The 20,682-nt window shown below is 43.1% G+C and overlaps 1 protein-coding gene across 3 annotated transcripts in view; it reads right to left on the bottom strand.

Annotated features, from left to right (window-relative positions):
- LOC106561322 (ELKS/Rab6-interacting/CAST family member 1) overlaps positions 1-18,495 on the bottom strand; it is a 42,376-nt gene extending 23,881 nt beyond the window's left edge. For all 3 annotated transcript variants that reach the window (XR_014379096.1, XR_014379097.1, XM_082957276.1), the window contains exons 1-3: positions 18,325-18,495; positions 15,008-15,861; positions 14,571-14,759 (exon numbers count right to left, since the gene is read on the bottom strand). Coding sequence is in view for 1 of the 3 variants with exons in the window: in XM_082957276.1 (XP_082813402.1) it covers positions 14,571-14,759; positions 15,008-15,553 (735 nt within the window). In the remaining 2 variants the exon portion in view is untranslated. The remainder of the gene's footprint in view (positions 1-14,570; positions 14,760-15,007; positions 15,862-18,324) is intronic.
- Between the last annotated feature and the right edge of the window lie 2,187 nt (positions 18,496-20,682).

Raw genomic sequence — 20,682 nt, 5'->3', positions numbered from 1 at the left:
CTCCCTCCCTCTCTTATCACATATCTGTTATAGATCCACTTTAAATTGTTGCCAATTAAACATATTTTACATTGAACATTCTGACATGACAGATGGTGTATTTGAGTGGAGAGAAGTGTTCAGTGAGTAACGAGCAATGTAAATGAGTTGCGTATCAGTGGTGCTACAGTAGGAGATGGAATATGACAACCATTTTACAGCGTCTGCCACGCGTTCAAAGACTAATAGCAGTCACTTATCACTGTGGATGAGGGGATCAATGTCTTCTATTTTATACTAGGGATTACAAGAGAGCTGCAGCCAACGCACGCACACACCACACACACACACACAAACATACATCCACGCACAGCAGGTCTTTCTCTTTGTTCCTCTACAGTGGTCTGTCTTTCTCCCGCTCTCTCCACCTCTTAACACTTGCTCTCCTCTCCACACACACACACACACACACACACACACACACACACACACACACACACACACACACACACACACACACACACACACACACACACACACACACACACACACACACACACACACACACACACACACACACACACACACCCGGGAGGAGTGCTTGGCAGTGTGAGGGGCTGGACGTGGATGGTTAGACGGACAGTAGTGGGGCATTAGATAAGTGTGTGTGTGACTCAGCAGGCCATAATGGGCTGGAACAGAAACACCAAATGATCCAGATCAGCCCATCCACTCCACTAGTCATTAAAGACATGCTTTCTGTCAGGGTGCCAGCGTTCAGAGGGGAAATACATTGATTTGAGTAGTGAAGTACAACACACGAGGTGAAAAATCCTCCAGGTTTTCCAGACATCTGGTTCATACTACATGGTTTCACTCGTAGATGATACACTAGTCCTGAAACAGAACTGGTCCCTGTTTCTTATACACTTAATCTCCTGTTAAACCAGGATTGCGATCCCTGGAAAAGCATTGCAAGAGCTAAGGCCAAAATGAGCATAATGCACATCTGCACGCACACACCTATGTTAGAAGACCGAAGGTTGAAGTGCAGAAAATCTCCCTCCCAACATTCACATATTTATACACACACAGTGATGGAGTGCTGAGCTGGTCATTAGACTAAACCAGGGGTAGGAAACTACATTCAGCTCCAGGATGATTTTTGTCGTAGAGGCTGGTCGGGAACACAATTATAATTTGTACACTGCAAATTGATCACAAATAAGCCAAAAAAGTGAGACACGATCTCATGTCTCTTTTTTATTCGTGGGAATACTTGAACAGATTTCAGAAATGAAATTGGTGCCCACCTGTTGCTGACCATTGGATAAAACGCAGTGTCTCCTGTCACAGTATCTTCTTTGGTGAATCAAATGTCATTGACTGCTAAAGCAAAGCACACAATACTGTACTGACATTCTGGTATTTCAGCTGGGCTTCAGCTTGAGTAAATTCTCTCTCAGGACACGTGCATGCATGCATCTTGGTCTCTGATTAGCAAGTGTGTCTTCAGTATGCCGAGTTGTGAGCCGATAAGAAAACTAAAACTTTGCTCACTCACGGTGGAAACTAAACGTTCGTTTTGAAATGCAGAGTGCTTTCCCCAAGAGCCTGCTATTTACTCTGCGTCTTATCAAGAGGCTGTTGTGCTTCTTCCTTTCCTCTCTGTGGCAGGTACAGTAGCGTTCTAACAATCCACAGCTCCTCTTTTACAGGTTTCCCCTCAAATCTGTTGCCAACTTCCTCCCATTCCTCTAACATGGGGGGATGTTGTGTACAGACTTATGCAGCCATTAAACACCACTTTGATCTATGGAGCGTGAGCATATAGCTGCATATAAGAGGATTAACTGGATGTTGCTAATGCTACGCACACCCACCCCCCAACAACAAAAGATCTTGGTAGACTGAAAGTCGTCTGTTCTTTCGACAAATCGATTATAGCACTTTATGACATGGGCTGATGTAAAAAGGGCTTTATAAATACATTTGATTGATTGGTCGACATTTTTAAACATGCATTTTTCCATATATAGACAGACCCTATGTGTTTTAATAAAATCACCAATATTCATCGAGCGTGTCTGATGTTTAAGCTTAAGGTTTGATGAAATGAGACAAATGCATCAAGAGGGAGCCAGAGATCTAGATAACCAGAAGAAAAAACATGACCCAACTATTCTCCTCCCACTCCAGCAGGCTTTCACAGATTCTGACATTACTCTCCTGAAGTTTCCGGTAATAGGCTACATGAGGACTAGGCAACCTTGCTCATGATGAATGCCAATTTATCTTACTATTACTACCTATCTGCATGGAAGTTATGGTTTTCATATGCACATTTTCTTGAAAGTTTCAGTTAACGTAATTTCCGGACTATTAAGCGCACCTGAATATAAGCCGCACCCACAGAAATGTAAAAATATATATTTTTTAACATAAATAAGCCGCACATGTCTATAAGCCGCAGATGCCTACCGGTACATTGAAACAAATGAACTTTACACAGGCTTTAACGAAACACGGCTTGTAACAAAAAATTAAACATTTGCAGTAAACAGTAGCCTACCAAGAAAGTCATTGCTCCAGACCAAGCTCCCGTGCAGCAGCTCTATTTCCTTTTCCAACAGCCAGATCAATCGGCTTCAACTTGAAAGCTGCATCATATGCATTTCTCCGTGTCTTTGCCATGATGAGGGTGACAAAATGACTACCGTAATCAGAATGATGGGAAGTTTGAGCGCACTTGATTTAATCTAAACAGTAAACAAAAAAAGTTGTTTGACCTTAAGCCGTTCGGCAATTTCATTGATCTAATGAAAGCTTCATGCCGCCAAAAAACTGAGCACGTCACAGAATGTATTTAAAAAAAATATATATATATTTGAAAGCGGGAAAAATCCATATATTAGCCGCGTCATTGTTTAAGCCGCGAGGTTCAAAGTGTGGGAAAAAAGTAGCGGCTTATAGTCCAGAAATTACGGTAATTTATAATAACGTCTTCCTATCGCAAAATAATTATCATGTGGTTAATCAAAATTCTATCCAAATCTAAATTAAAATGTTACAAAGCTAAAAAGTTACTTCTATTGCCATCTATGTAGAAATAGCCTACATAAAGCCAACAAATAAAACATTGCAGCCAGCAGGTAGAAAATATTCAGATAAAAACAAATATCCTATAAATCACATTGTTGCAGATAGGCCATGTGTAGCCAAACTTGAAACATTGCATCAACTATTAACTTGGGTCTGGCCAGAAGCTTGCACTAACGAACTTGCAACTTTGCATGAAATATTCTGGGCCCTCTAGAGTTCCCTGCTATAGTGAGCTCAGGACAGACACGGCTGTAGGCTATTTGCACAAGGGAAAATAAGCCGTTTTTTACTTTGGCAGGAGCTTACCGGAGCAGAGTACCGGCAACTCAAATGTTCTACTGCTTGAGCTCCTGTTGCTCTTATAGAACATTAGCTCAAAAGTATTGTGGAACTCGTGCACCTAAATTTAAACAGTAACAGCACCCAAAATGAGTACAGGAACTTATTTTAGTCCAAGTCAAGCACTGATAAGATGTAATCAGGTAGGCCTATTTTATAACATTTGCACTGGATAAGAGCATAACATTTTTCCCTTTCATGTTGAGTGGTTATCGAAAGGGAGAGAGCTGAAAATATTTTTCAAATACATTGAGCAACTATTGTAATTCTCAATGGATGTAAAAACAGACTTTGTATGGTTGCTGTTTGAGGTGAAGCAAACATTACGTTGAGACGCTCAACAGGTCATTAGTGGTGGTGCGTTAAGCCAATCAGAAATACCATGAAATCCAAAAATTGACACATTTATATGCCTACAGTGCCTTCAGAAATTATTGAGACCCCTTGACTTTTTCCACAGTGTTACGTTACAGCCTTATTTTAAAATGAATTGAATAAATAATTTCCCTCAGCAATCTACACACAATACCCCATAATGATAAAGCAAAAACAGGTTAAATGTTTCCAAATATATATATTTTTAAATGTAATACTTTTAGTTAAGTATTCACACCCTTTGCAATGAGACTCGAAATTGAGCTCAGGTGCATCCTGTATGCATTGATCATCCTTGAGATGTCTCTACAACTTGATTGGAATCCACCTGTGGTAAATTCAATTGATTAGAAATGATTTGGAAAGGCACACTCCTGTCTATATAAGCTCTCACAGTTGACAGTGCATGTCAGAGCAAAAACAAAGCCATGAGGTTGTTGCATGGCACCGACAGAGATGGTCGCCTCACTTCGAGTTCTAAGGAAACTTTGCAGTATTTCGTTTTTTTATGTATTATTTCTTACCCCAGGAAATCTTAAGTCTTATTACAAACAGCCGGGAATAACTATTGGATATAAGAGCAACGTCAAATTACAAACATTACAACTTTCCCGAAGCGGGTCCTCTGTTCGGACCACCACCCAGGACAATGGAGATAATTCCAGTAGGCGATCCAAAACAACAACGCCGCAGTAGGGGCAAATGAAACGGCCACCTGGCCAGGCTCCGTAGACATGCACATCGCACACCACTCCCGAGTATACCACTAGCCAATGTCCAGTCTCTTGACAACAAGGTAGACGAATTTCGAACAAGAGTCGCCTTCCAGAGAAACAGAGATTGTAACATTCTCTTTTTCACGGAAACATGGCTCTCTTGGGATATGTTGTCGGAATCGGTTCAGCCACCGGGCTTCTCCATGCATTGCGCCGACAGGAATAAACACCTCACTGGGAAAAGGCCTCAAGCAGACACCAAGACGGTCATCAATGAACTTCACTGGACTATATGCAAACTGGAAATCATACATCCTGAGGCTACATTTATTGTAGCTGGGGATTTTAACAAAGCCAATTTGAGAACAAGTCTACCTAAATTCTTACAGCCCATTGATTGTGCTATGCGCATGCGCAATACCCTCGACCACTGCTACTCTAACTTCCGCGATGCATACAAAGCCCTCCCCTGCTCTCCCTTCGGCAAATCCGACCACGATGCCATCTTGCTCCTTCCATCTTGTAGGCAGAAACTCAAACAGGATGTACCAGTGACGAGAACCATTCAACGCTGGTCCAACCAAATCGGAAGCCACGTTTCAAGATTGTTTTGATCACGCAGACTGGAATATGTTCCGGTCTGCCTCAGAGAACAACATCGACCTATATGCTGACTCAGTGCGTGCGTTTATAAAGAAGTGCATTGGAGATGTTGTACCCACTGTGACTATTAAAACCTACCCTAACCAGAAACTGTGGATGGATGGCGGCATTCGCACAAAACTGAAAGTGCGATCCACCGCATTTAACCATGGAAAGAGGTCTGGGAATATGTCTGAATATAAACTGTGTAGCTATTCCCTAAAACAAGCGAAATGCCAGTACAGGGACAAGGTGGAGTCGCAATTCAATGGCTCAGACCCGAGAGGTGTGTGGCAGGGTCTACAGGAAATCACGGACTACAAAAAGAAATCCACTGACGTCACGCTTCCAGACAAACTAAACACCTTCTTTGCCCGCTTTGAGGATAATACAGTGCCACCGTCGCAGCCCACTAACAAGGACTGCACCCCCCTCCTTCTCCGTGGCTGACATGAGTAAAACATTTAAACGTGTTAACCCCTCGCAAGGCTGCTGGCCCAGACGGCATCCTTAGCCGCGTCCTCAAAGCATGCGCAGACCAGCTGGCTGGTGTGGTTACGGACATATTCAATCGATGCCTACCCCAGTCTGCTGTCCCCAAATGCTTCAAGATGGCTACCATTGATCCTGTACCCAAGAAGGCAAAGGTAACTGAGCTAAATGACCACCACCCTGTAGCATTCACGTCGGTCATCATGAAGTGCTTTGAGAGACTAGTCAAGGATCATATCACCTCCACTACCTTACCGGCCACCCTAGACCCACTTTTCATACCGCCCCAACAGGTCCACAGATGACGCAATTTCCATCACACTGCCCTATCCCATCTGGACAAAAGGAATACCTATGTAAGAATGCTGTTCATTGACTACAGCTCAGCATTCAACACCATAGTACCCTCCAAGCTCATCATCAAGCTGGAGGCCCTGCCCGGTCTCAACCCCGCCCTGTGCAATTGGGTCCTGGACTTTGACGGGTCGCCCCCAGGTGGTGAAGGTAGGAAACAACACCTCCACTTCGCTGACCCTCAACACAGGGGCCCCACAAGGGTGCGTGCTCAGCCCCCTCCTGTACTCCCTGTTCACCCACGACTGCATGGCTATGACCGTCTCCAACTCAATCATCAAGTTTGCGGACAACACAACAGTAGTGGGCTTGATTACCAAGAACGACAAGACAGCCTACGGGGAGGAGGTGAGAGCACTCGGAGTGTGGTGTCAGGAAAACAACCTCTCACTCAAAGTCAACAAAATAAAGGAGATGGTGGACTTCAGGATAAAGCAGAGGGAGCACCGCCCTATCCACATCAAAAGGGACAGCAGTGGAGAAGGTGGAGATTTCCTCGGCGTACACATCACAGAAACAAATTTGGCTTGTCACCCAAAACCCTGACAAACTTTTACAGATGCACAATTGAGAGCATCCTGTCAGACTGTATCACAGCCTGGTACGGCAATTGCACCGCCCTCAACCCCATCTATATCCACAGTAAAACGAGTCCTATATCGACATAACCCAAAAGGCCGCTCAGCAAGGAAGAAGCCACTGCTCCAAAACCGCCATAAAAAAAGCCAGACTACGGTTTGCAACTGCACATGGGGACAAAGATCGCACTTTTGAAGAAATGTCCTCTGGTCTGATGAAACAAAAATAGAACTGTTTGGCCTTAATGACCATCGTTATGTTTGGAGGAAAAAGGGGGAGGCTGGCAAGCCAAAAGAACACCATCCCAACTGTGAAGCACGGGGGTGGCAGCATCATGTTGTCGGGGTGCTTTGCTGCAGGAGAGACTGGTGCACTTCACAAAATAGATGGCATCATGAGGCAGGAAAATGATGTGGATATATTGAAGCAACATTTCAAGACATCAGTCAGGAAGTTAAAGCTTGGTCACAAATGGGTCTTCCAAATGGACAATGACACCAAGCATACTTCCAAAGTTGTGGCAAAGTGGTTTAAAGACAACAATGTCAAGGTATTGGAGTGGCCATCACAAAGCCCTGACCTCAATCCCATAGAAAATGTGTGGGCAGAACTGAAAAAGTGTGTGCGACAAGGAGGACTACACACCTGATTCAGTTACACCAGCTCTGTCAGGAGGAATGGGCCAAAATTCACCCAACTTATTGTGGGAAGCTTGTGGAAGGCTATCTCAAACGTTTGACCAAAGTTAAATTGTTTAAGGGCAATGCTACCAAATACTAATTTAGTGTATGTAAACTTCTGACCCACTGGGAATGTGATGAAAGAAATAAAAGCTGAAATACATACATTCTCTCTACTATTATTCTGACATTTCACATTCTTAAAATAAAGTGGTGATCCTAACTGACCTAAGACAGAGAATTTTTACTAGGATTAAATGTCAGGAATTGTGAAAAACTGAGTTTAAATGTACTTGGCTAAGGTGTATGTAAACTTCAACTGTATATACTGTATTTTATACCATCTATTGCACCTTTGCCATCGCTCATCCATATACTTACACGTACATATTCTCATTCACCCCATTAGATTTGTGTATTAGGTAGTTGTTGGGGAATTGTTAGATTACTTGTAAGATATTACTGCACTGTCGGAACTAGATGCACAAGCATTTCGCTACACTCGCATTAACATCTGCTAAAACATGTGTATGTGACAAATATAATTTCATTTGAAAGGAATTGTACGTAGAACTCAGAGACAGGATTGTGTCGAAGCACAGATCTGGGGAAGGGTACCAAAAAATGTCTGCAGCATTGAAGGTCCTCAAGAATACAGTGGCCTCCATCATTCTTAAATGGAAGAGGTTTGGAACCACCAAGACTCTTATTCTTCCTCATGTGGTACAAACTGAGCAATCAGCGGAGAAGAGCCTTGGTCAGGAACGCACAATCCCTCCATCAGTGCTCAGACTGTCCACAAGAGGCTGAAAGAGGCTGGACTGAGGGCTTGTAGGCCTGTTGTAAGACAGGTCCTCACCAGACATCACCGGCAACAACATTGCCTATGGGCACAAAGCCACCGTCGCTGGACCAGACAGGACTGGCAAAAAGTGCTCTTCACTGACGAGTCGCGGTTGTGTCTCACCAGGGGTGATGGTCGGATTCGCGTTTATCGTCGAAGGAATGAGCGTTACACCGAGGCCTGTACTCTGGAGCGGAATCGATTTGGAGGTGGAGGGTCCGTCATGGTCTGGGGCGGTGTGTCACCGCATCATTGGACTGAGCTTGTGGTCATTGCAGGCAATCTCAACGCTATGCGTTACAGGGAAGACATCCTCCTCCCTCATGTGGTACCCTTCCTGCAGGCTCATCCTGACATGACCCTCCAGCATGACAATGTCACCAGCCATACTGCTCGTTCGGTGCATGTGATTTCCTGCAAGACAGGAATGTCAGTGTTCTGCCATGGCCAGCATAGAGCCCGGATCTCAATCCCATTGCGCACATCTGGGACCTGTTGGATCGGAGGGTGAGGGCTAGGGCCATTCCCCCCAGAAATGTCTGGAAACTTGCAGGTGCCTTGGTGGAAGAGTGGGGTAACATCTCACAACAAGAACTGGCAAATCTGGTGCAGTCCATGAGGAGGAGATGCACTGCAGTACTTAATGCAGCTGGTGGCCACACCAGACACTGACTGTTACTTTTGATTCCTTTGTTCAGGGACAAATTATTCCATTTCTGTTAGTCACATGTCTGTGGAACTTGTTGAGTTTATGTCTCAGTTGTTTAATCTTATGTTCATACAAATATTTACACGTTAAGTTTGCTGAAAATAAAACGCAGCCGACAGTGAGAGGACGTTTCTTTTTTTGCTGAGCTTATTTTATATTTCATATTCTTCAAAGTAGCCACCCTTTGCCTTGATGACAGCTTTGCACATGCTTGGCATTCTCTCAACCAGCTTCATGAGGAATGCTTTTCCAACAGTCTTGAAGGAGTTCCCACATATGCTGAGCACTTGTTGGCTGCTTTTCCTTCACTCTGCGGTCCTGCTCATCCCAAACCATCTCAATTGGGTTGAGGTCGGATGTTTGTGAAGGCCAGGTCATCTGATGCAGCACTTATTAACTCTCCTTCTTGATCAAATAGCCCTTACAGAGCCTGGAGGTATGTTTTGGGTCATTGTCCTGCTGAAAAACAAATGATAGTCCCACTAAGCCCAAACCAGATGGGATGGCGTATCGCTGCAGAATGCTGTGGTAGCCATGCAGGTTAAGTGTGCCTTGAATTCTAAATAAATCCACAACAGTGTCACTAGCAAAGCACCCCCACACCATCACACCTCCTCCTCCATGCTTCATGGTGGGAAACACAGATGCGGAGATCATCCGTTCACCTACTCTGCGTCTCATGAAGACACGGCCATTGGGACCTTAACTCTCAAATTTGGAATCATCAGACCAAGAGGACAGATTTCCACCAGTCTAATGTCCATTGTTTGTGTTTCTTTGCCCAAGCAAATCTCTTCTTATTGGTGTCCTTTAGTAGTGGTTTCTTTGCATCTATACGACCAAGAAGGCCTGATTCACACAGTCTCCTCTGAACAGTTGATGTTGAGATGTGTCTGTTACTTGAACTCTGAAGCCTTTATTTAGGCTGCAATTTCTGAGGATGGTAACTCTAATGAACTTATCCTCTGCAGCAGAGGTAACCCTGGGTCTTCCTGTCCTGTGGTGGTCCTCGCTAGAGCCAATTTCATATTAGCACTTGATATATGCAACTGCACTTGAAGAAACTTTTAAAGTTCTTAAAGCTTTCCGGATTGACTGACCTTCATGTCTGTAAAGTAATGATGGACAGTTGTTTCTCTTCGCTTATTTGAGCAGTTCTTGCCATAATACGGACTTGGTCTTTTACCAAATAGGGCTATCTTCTGTATACCACCCCTACCTTGTCACAACACAACTGATTGTCTCAAACACATTGAGGAAAGAAATTCCACAAATTAACTTTTAACAAGGCACACCTGTTAATTAAAATGCATTCCTCATGAAGCTGGTTGAGAGAATGCCAAGAGTGTGCAAAGCTGTCATCATGGCAAAGCGTGGCTACTTTGAAGAATCTAAAATCTAAAATGTATTTTGATTTGTTTAACACTTTTTTGGTTACTAAATGATTCCATGTGTGTTATTTAATAGTTTGGATGTATTCACTATTATTCCACAATGTAGAAAATAGTAAAAATAAAGAAAAACCCTTGAATGAGTAGGTGTCCAAACTTTTGACTGGTACTACACTGCTCAAAAAAATAAAGGGAACACTTAAACAACACAATGTAACTCCAAGTCAATCACACTTCTGTGAAATCAAACTGTCCACTTAGGAAGCAACACTGATTGACAATACATTTCACATGCTGTTGTGCAAATGGAATAGACAACAGGTGGAAATTATAGGCAATTAGCAAGACACCCCCAATAAAGGAGTGGTTCTGCAGGTGGGGACCACAGACCACTTCTCAGTTCCTATGCTTCCTGGCTGATGTTTTGGTCACTTTTGAATGCTGGCGGTGCTTTCACTCTAGTGGTAGCATGAGACGGACTCTACAACCCACACAAGTGGCTCAGGTAGTGCAGCTCATCCAGGATGGCACATCAATGCGAGCTATGGCAAGAAGGTTTGCTGTGTCTGTCAGCGTAGTGTCCAGAGCATGGAGGCGCTACCAGGAGACAGGCCAGTACATCAGGAGACGTGGAGGAGGCCCTAGGAGGGCAACAACCCAGCAGCAGGACCGCTACCTCCGCCTTTGTGCAAGGAGGAGCAGGAGAAGCACTGCCAGAGCCCTGAAAAATGACCTCCAGCAGGCCACAAATGTGCATGTGTCTGCTCAAACGGTCAGAAACAGACTCCATGAGGGTGGTATGAGGGCCCGACGTCCACAGGTGGGGGTTGTGCTTACAGCCCAACACCGTGCAGGACGTTTGGCATTTGCCAGAGAACACCAAGATTGGCAAATTCGCCACTGGCGCCCTGTGCTCTTCACAGATGAAAGCAGATTCACACTGAGCACGTGACAGACGTGACAGAGTCTGGAGACGCCGTGGAGAACGTTCTGCTGCCTGCAACATCCTCCAGCATGACCGGTTTGGCGGTGGGTCAGTCATGGTGTGGGGTGGCATTTCTTTGGGGGGCCGCACAGCCCTCCATGTGCTCGCCAGAGGTAGCCTGACTGCCATTAGGTACCGAGATGAGATCCTCAGACCCCTTGTGAGACCATATGCTGGTGCGGTTGGCCCTGGGTTCCTCCTAATGCAAGACAATGCTAGACCTCATGTGGCTGGAGTGTGTCAGCAGTTCCTGCAAGAGGAAGGCATTGATGCTATGGACTGGCCCGCCCGTTCCCCAGACCTGAATCCAATTGAGCACATCTGGGACATCATGTCTCGCTCCATCCACCAACACCACGTTGCACCACAGACTGTCCAGGAGTTGGCGGATGCTTTAGTCCAGGTCTGGGAGGAGATCCTTCAGGAGACCATCCGCCACCTCATCAGGAGCATGCCCAGGCGTTGTAGGGAGGTCATACAGGCACGTGGAGGCCACACACACTACTGAGCCTCATTTCGACTTGTTTTAAGGACATTACATCAAAGTTGGATCAGCCTGTAGTGTGGTTTTCCACTTTAATTTTGAGTGTGACTCCAAATCCAGACCTCCATGGGTTGATAAATTGTATTTCCATTGATAATTTTTGTGTGATTTTGTTGTCAGCACATTCAACTATGTAAAGAAAAAAGTATTTAATAAGATTATTTATTTCATTCAGATCTAGGATGTGTTGTTTAAGTGTTCCCTTTATTTTTTTGAGCAGTATATATAAACTCAGCAAAAAAAGAAACGTCCTCTCACTGTCAACTGTGTTTATTTTCAGCACACTTAACATGTCTAAATATTTGTATGAACATAACAAGATTCAACAACTGAAACATAAACTGAACAGGTTCCACAGACATGTGACTAGCAGAAATTGAATAATGTGTCCCTGAACAAAGGAGGGGGGGGTCAAAGTCAAATGTAACAGTCCGTATCTGGTGTGGCCACCAGCTGCATTAAGTACTGCAGTGCATCTCCTCCTCATGGACTGCACCAGAAAACTAAGGACACTAAAGTTTTCATAAATGTGACCTTAATTGCCTACCGTCTGTAAGCTGTTTGTGTCTTAATGACCGTTCCACAGGTGTATGTTCATTAATTGTTTGTGGTTCATTGAACAAGCATGGGAAACAGTGATTAAACCCTTTACAATGAAGATCTGTGAAGTTATTTGGATTTTTACAAATGATCTTTTAAAGACAGGGTCCTGAAAAAGGGACATTCTTTTGTTGCTGAGTTTATATATACTTTTAGATGGCTACTTTTCTTTCCATTTATAATCTAATGCTAAATTGCAGGTTTTGCAGAATATATTGTTGTCTGCAAAGAGCGTCCCAGCGGCGTATTTGCATGCTCTTTTTTTCAAGCGATATTCTGATTTAGAATTGTTTATATTTTCTGGTTGGATTCATAGTCTCTCCACTTTAACTGTCCTAATTGCCCCATTTTTAAAACCACCTATGATCAGGGTTTGAGTCTGTTGGAGAGGATCAGCTTGAGCAAATTGAGGTGTAGAACCACTGATCTACAAATAGTATTTCCTGCCAAATATTAGTCCATGTGCAATTAAGATTCGTAAGCTACGCCTGCCCTGGTTTAGGCGATCCCCCTACAAAACCCTCCAGACATTGAATGATTGATTGGAGACAGCTTGTGTCAATTAAAGAGCATTTCCTAGGATTTTCCACCTGCAGCAAATCCAGTGGATAATGCTGGCAATACCGGTCAAAGAGAAAACCTACAAACAACTACCAAAACACCTAGCCTATAGGCTATAACCTGTCCTGTGCTTGAGGTAGTAAATTGCCGTCAACACAAATCTAGGATCAGATTATCTTGTTATGGATAGGAGGCAGTATTTTCACGGCCGGATAAAAAACGTACCCGATTTAATCTGATTATTACTCCTGCCCAGAAACTAGAATATGCATATAATTAGTAGCTTTGGATAGAAAACACTCCAAAGTTTCTAAAACTGTTTGAATGGTGTCTGTGAGTATAACAGAACTCATTTGGCAGGCCAAAACCTGAGAAGATTCCAAACAGGAAGCGCCCTCTCTGACTATTTCTTGGCCTTCTTGATCATCTCTATCCAAAACAGGGGATCTCTGCTGTAACGTGACATTTTCTAACGCTCCCATAGGCTCTCAGAAGGCGCCAGAACGTTGAATGATGAATCTGCTGTCCATGGCTGAAAAACAGTAGCGCATTTGGTAAGTGGTCGATCTGCGAACAATTAGACTGGCGCGTGCGTGCACGAGACGACTCCATGTTTTTATTTTCAGTCTTTGAACGAAAACAGGGTTTCCCGGTCTGAATATTATCACTTTTTTACGAGAAAAATCGCATAAAAATTGATTTTAAACAGCGTTTGACATGCTTCGAAGTACGGTAATGGAATATTTTTAATTTTTTTGTCACGAAACGCGCCGGGCGCGTCACCCTTCTTTACCCTTCGGATAGTGTCTTGAACACACAACAAAACGCCGCTATTTGGATATAACTATGGATTATTTGGAACCAAACCAACATTTTTTATTGAAGTAGAAGTCCTGGGAGTGCATTCTGACAAAGAACAGCAAAGGTAATCCAATTTTTCTTATAGTAAATCTGAGTTTGTTGAGGGCCAAACTTGGTGGGTGTCAAAATAGCTAGCCATGATGGCCAGGCTATCTACTCAGAATATTGCAAAATGTGCTTTCACCGAAAAGCTATTTTAAAATCGGACACCGCGATTGCATAAAGGAGTTCTGTATCTATAATTCTTAAAATAATTGTTATGTTTTTTGTGAACGTTTATCGTGAGTAATTTTAGTAAATTCACCGGAAGTGTTCGGTGGGAATGCTAGTTCTGAACGTCACATGCTAATGTAAAAAGCTGGTTTTTGATATAAATATGAACTTGATTGAACAAAACATGCATGTATTATATAACAATGTCCTAGGAGTGTCATCTGATGAAGATCATCAAAAGGTTAGTGCTGCATTTAGCTGTGGTTTAGTTTTTTGTGACATTATATGCTAGCTTGAAAAATGGGTGTCTGATTATTTCTGGCTGGGTACTCTGCTGACATAATCTAATGTTTTGCTTTCGTTGTAAAGCCTTTTTGAAATCGGACAATGTGGTTAGAAAAAGGAGAGTCTTGTCTTTAAAATGGTGTAAAATAGTCATATGTTTGAAAAATTGAAGTTTTTGTATTTTCGAGGAGTTTGTATTTCGCGCCACGCCCATCATTGGATATTGGAGCAGGTGTTCCGCTAGCGGAACGTCTAGATGTAAGTTAACTAACCCCCAATCCTTTCTTTCACAATAACATGGATGAAAAATATCACACACCTGTGTCTCATCCTGCACCACGCGGTACTGTTCCTTCCAGACAGTGATCTTGGACACCTCATCCTTCCTTAGGGCTCTCTCCTTCTTCAGCTCTGGGCTCCAGAAAGTCTTGATGGAGTTCATGGAGGAACTCAGCTTGCTTTCCTTCACCTCCACCTCACGACGCAGAAACTCGTTCTCACGCAGAACCTGAGGGACCAGGGGTCTCAGTCAGTCAAACATACAATTCCATACACACACACTACAAATACAAAATATTTTCACACATGCCTAATAGCAGAACACTCAACATCAAAGTCAAACTGGATCTTCTGCTCAAAGTAGGGTACATCTCAAACAAGTTATTACTAACTTTCCTTATGACATCACAGCATTGAGCTTTCCTTGTCCATTGTCATTCTACAGACAGACTAACGTTACCAACTGTGGCTACTGACCTCTTTGAGTTGGGCCTGCAGGTCCAGTATGGTGTTGTCCCGGGCCTGTCTCAGGGAGTGAGGGACCGTGGAGGCCATGTGGTGATCCCCAAAAGCCAGAGCGTCACCTGCCATCATTCCCCCAGGGAGCACAGCATTGGCCTGGGCAGATGTGGCGATGTTGGGGGTGCTAGCTGCCACCCCTCCACCCACTCCTGCGCTTGCTCTTGACCCGTAGGTCACCCTCTGTCGACCCATTGTGGTCATCTCTCGACCACTCTTGTTAACGTGGTCGGACATGGCAACCTCGTTGTCGCTCAGGTACATGGGTCCTGAGGTGGCATAGGCAGCATTGAGGGACTGGATGTTCTCCATGGAGAGGGTCTTACCCCCCGCTCCGCCTGGACATCCTCCGCTGCCCCCCGTGCTGTTGGTGCGACGGTGGCCCATCCGTGGGGAACGGGGGAGATGAGGGGAGCGACCCGAACCCTGGGTGCTCCCCCCATCTCTCCCTCCTCCGCTGTGGTTGGCATCCGCTCTGCCCACGGAGCGGGAGCTGCCGTACATTTTCACTGAAGCAGAGAAGTGAACGTATGGATGGTGGGAATGAAGAGGTGCAGTGTCTGAAATGTGAGGATGTAGCTTTGCCTAGTGTGTGTGTGTGTGTGTGTGTGTGATGAGATTTTGACAGAAGATCTGTGAGTTTGTGCTGACGTGTCTCTCTGTTCCGGCTTCAACTGGAGTAAGTGAGCGCTTGATTCATGTGAAATCGTTGAGCTCTCTTCACGCTCACTCACTCTCAGAAGGGACTGGGTGACAGCTGTTCTTGGAGCGAGAGAACAGCCATTCAGAGAGTCCACACACAGGAAACTGATCTGGAAGAAGGAACAGAGTTTAAACGGGATCATCAGCAGCTAGAGATTGCCTGACTAGAAAATCTCTCCTGAGATGGGCATGTTTTCAATACAGACTCCTTTTGTCGTACAATATTCCATAGAGGGCATCCAGACCTTATGAAAGAAGCACAATATACCCTTAATCTTGTAATAAATCAAATCTAGTGATACTGAACATAACTGGACATTTCTGCCATCCATTGTGACAGTGTGGGAGGATAATCAACCTTCCAATTCATGGCAATGCATTTCTTAGCCGCTATAAATGCTAGGTTACATAGTTTCTTCTGATAACAGTCTCAAGTATCAACATTTCCAAGCAAACCAAAACAGAGAGAAGGGAGAATCTGAAGACCTGCTGAGATAAAAGAAAATACTCTTTGCCAGAATTCACCAAGCCTTCACAAGAGTATAACATATGCAAATATGTCCCCTTCTGCGTTTTACACCTCCAGCAGAGGAATTACATTTCTGAGTGCATGATATTCAGTTTCACTGGCATATAGTACGTTCTATGGATGGTCTTAAACTGCATTAATTTATGACTGAAATTACATGAACATGACTGGGCATTCAAACATATAAATATCCATTCAGCATCATCAATAGTGTCTACCAGGTCTTCCTCACATGTTTGTTTTACATGTTTTGTGTCATCGGGAAAAGCCTCTATCAACCCTTGATACAGTTTGGAAATCAACTTTTGAGGTTTGTCAGACTGCCTTAAAATAGTTTCAATCTTTGAAGCTCCTGGCTTGTCCAGTGTTTTCTGCACAGAGAGAATAAAGTGTAATCTCAGCGCCGTCACAGACTGGTCTTCCCTGGTTGCTTGACCCTGCTGACCCTTCTCAGATGAGGAATGTCAAAGAATTACCTTGGTGTATATTTATACATTATATTATCCAAGAATAGAATCAATGGTACAATAATTGAAATGACCATTATTCCTAGGTCCCAAACTGAAGCCTACCCATCAACTCAAGATGTAACTTTGTATCCATTCATTGATTGCTATATTATACTGCAAAATTCGTAGACTTGTCTTTCCTGGCTGTCTGGCTTTGCTTGGACATCTGTCACCATCTGATCCTGCTAATAAATGATGAGCATAGTGTTATGTACTGACTGTGCACCATGACAGTGAAGCCTGTAGAGCTGTTTATACCGTGTCAGTGTGAAAAGTAGGGAATTAGCTAAGGAACCTGGCAGATCAATAACTTTACATTGCTATACTGACTAATAAAAACTCACAATGCGCTGTCAAAAAACAGAATATCAGGCTACAAAACATTTCCATACACACACCAGCTGTTAGATACTGCTACCTGACTGATAGCTAGAGGCTAGAGCTGAACTGGCTGTGGTAGAGTTAGTTCATTCACTTCAGACAGAAATGCAGTCGATAAGGGATGAAACATTAACTAACGCTACACGTCAGTTAAACTACTAGCTCAGCACTGGGAATAAATACTTTTTTTTGTTAAGTCAAACAGCAGTTACTTTGCCAGCTTCATCAGACAAAGAGTAGCCAGTTTCTGCTTTGCTTGCTTTGACAACTCAGAGAAAAAGCAATAGGGGCGCATGTGCGTTATGCTATGTATCACGTCATCTGGCTAATGTAGGGAGGAGCGCCCCTTTTCAGTTGTATCAAATGACAGAGTTGTGGCCCCAAAAATGCTACAGAATTTGAAAAAAATAAAAAATTAAATTCAAATCACTATCTATATGCATAATACATTTCATCACGGTCAATTTCGATTGCAGACTCCTCATAAACGTAAGCATAGCTAGTTGGCAGGCAAGTTAAGCTAGCAGTAAAAGCTAAGTTAATATGGCTGTGTTATCAAGCGTTACAATGTAACGTTTTACCGCAATATAATTTTTTGTTGTAAAGTAGCATCTCTTTGGCAGCACTATAATGAGCAAGGAAGCGTGCTACATTGTTTCTTGCTCGCTAGGTGGATCGCTATATTAACTGTTGGATACACCGACCTAAAGGGTTGGCCATTTAAACCTTGGGAATAAAAAAAATGGGCGCAAGATATGTAGCTGGTCCGAGGCGAGGGTAATAATACAATTGTCAACTTAGATGGCAAGACGTCTAAATTATTTAGAAAATGGACATCTAAAATGTTTTCTTCGTTGGAAATACAGACAAGGGGCTCAGGAGCCACCGAAAATCTCCCTCTCATATGTATCCCTTTCTCCTCCTCCATTGCTTTAGGGCTGAACATTATTTAGGGAGTTTTCCTTCATTAAAAGTAAGTCGCTCTCCCGTAAAAAATTTACACAAATGCCGTAATCGACAAAAGCTCATAATATCCCGATGAATACAAATTAATAAATACAAGGAATCGGATATGGTCAAGCAGAATCCGTTTTTTGTTGATTAGCAATGAAAACAGTGATTATGAAAATCACTTTTAGAGTGAAGTAACGTACTTTGCTGTAGCTATGTCCGATGGGGTCAAGTCAGTTCGCTGTATCCTGCGTCAAATGGAAAACGGCTCCATATACGGACATTTTCCCTTATTTCTTCTGCATACCTCTATCCGATTTTACCATATTTTTGCCAACACAACCAGCGGCTTTCTTCTTCAGCAGCGTCTCGTCAGCTACACTAAACAAGTATTTCCGGGTCACGGAATTTCGGACATTTTCCTAATAAAAGTTCCCCATGTAATCGTACAAAAGTGTCTATAACCTGTATTTATTATTCATGATATATGAAAAATAATTTTCTGAACATTAACAATGATTCATATTTATTCATGTTTAAGTGACATTTGCATTAAATGTGGGTTTTAAAACATGTTCCAAGGTCAAATAAATGCCCCCACTGCAAGTAACTGTATATGAAATACATATTGGCTTATAGAGAAAAAAATATTTGAGGTGCAGCAGTAAAAGTATTGTAGGGAATACTCAGTAGGGTCTGTAGAATGTATATAGTGTCATTTTATGGGGCTCTGAATAACAAAGCGTGTTGCTGGCATTTTACTCCACCTATTACGTTGGCCACAATGCGCATCCCTGTATATGGAATACATATTGGCTTATAGAACGTGCCTTTACACATTTAAAATCAGCCCACGGCCAGCCACATGTGCCAAATGCATCAGGTTAAAGTATGATAATCACTGCAAAACCTAAAATATCCATATGATTACAGGGTAAAGTGAATGGTGGCCTCATCTGCAGTACCAGGATCACCCGTGAAGGTCAGTGTGACCTGGAGGTGAACATTCTCTGCTTCCCCAAGTCCTATAGAGTTGTTGAATGTACCATTGAAAGTGTTTAATAGGAACAATATGGAGATGTATTTGCAGCGCTGCTGGAAAATAGACAGAACAAGCCAGGGCAAGAGATCTTGACTTCTGTGTCATACAAGCATGCAAAAGTAATTTAATGCAACAGGATTGTGAACTCTGTAAAAAATGTATGTGGTAAAGATGATAGGTATAGAGTTAGCATGTTCACTGAGTGTTGAAAACATGACATAGACTACATTCACCAGGCAAATTCTTTCCATGACAGACTGACCGGGTGAATCCTTTCCATGACAGACTGACCAGGTGAACCCATGTGAAAGCTATGATCCCTTATTGATGTCACTTGTTCAATCCACTTCAGTCAGTGTAGATGAAGGGCAGGAGACAGGTTAAATAAGGATTTTTAAGCCTTGAAACAATTGAGACATTAATTGTATATCTGTGCCATTCAGAGGGTGAATGGGCAAGACAAAATATATAGTGCCTTTGAACGGGGTATGGTAGTAGGATGCCAACTGCAACGCTGCTGGGTTTTTCACGTTCAACAGTTTCCCATGTGTCCACCACCCAAAGGACATCCCGCTAGCTTGACCCAACTGTGGGAAGCATTGGAGTCAACATGGGCCAGCATCCCTGTGGAACACCTTGTAGAGTCCATGCCTTGACGAATTGAGGCGGTTCTGAAGGCAAAAGGGGGTGGGGGAGTTGAACAGACATTCTAAAAGTGAACCATGCAGTTGGACACACTTTAAAAAACTTTCTCCCTGTAATACCAATTTGGTCTGACCTTTTGGCAGGAAATGTACAGACGTTTTCAGCATTATACAAGTCAAATCCAAGGCAGAATAAGAAAAGTACAGCAATTAGTGAGGTAACGTTCAAAACCACAAGGGTGTTATTTCTTGTTGATACAGAACATAGAATTGACAAGTGTATTGTCAAATTGCACTCTGCATAAAGCTGGCCAGAGAGACATATGTGAGAAAATCACATTTTCCAATCCCAAAAGGTAACGCATACTGCCGCAACCCGAGAAAAGCTGGGAGAAAAGGAAAAAAACACCAAGGCATCTCCGTAGGTCTTTTCATATTCCTCCAGCTATACATTCGAAATCATTCGGTCTTAATAAAAAGACAGGGATGAACAATGATCCAGTATTTATTGTGTTGTGAGCCACATTCGGTCAATAGATTGAAATCTCAGCAGGATTTCCTGCATGATATCAAAATAACAATATGTAGATTTGAAAACAGAGCTGCAAACTGTTGGTTCAACTCCTCCTTGCAGTCTTTGTTACATCCCAGGATAGTGAAAAGTACCTTCAAGCATCTTGACCCACAATCCATGACAGAATGTTCAGATATTAAAGATAACTTTGCTGCTCTCTTGTCTGTAGTTCAGAGGCCTGGATGCATCTTTAAGCACTGTGAGTTTGAGCAAGTTTTGGTAGAGATAAACATGACCATTCCATCATTGGCATAATGTTTTTATATATCAATTACTCCCCTGGTTACAAGATTTGGGCATT

This window comes from Salmo salar, chromosome 10 (assembly GCF_965601325.2).
Source record: "Salmo salar chromosome 10, fSalSal1, whole genome shotgun sequence".
In the NCBI taxonomy this organism is placed as follows: domain Eukaryota; kingdom Metazoa; phylum Chordata; class Actinopteri; order Salmoniformes; family Salmonidae; genus Salmo; species Salmo salar.
Note: the sequence above shows the minus strand (reverse complement) of the source record. Positions and strands in the feature narration are given on the sequence as shown.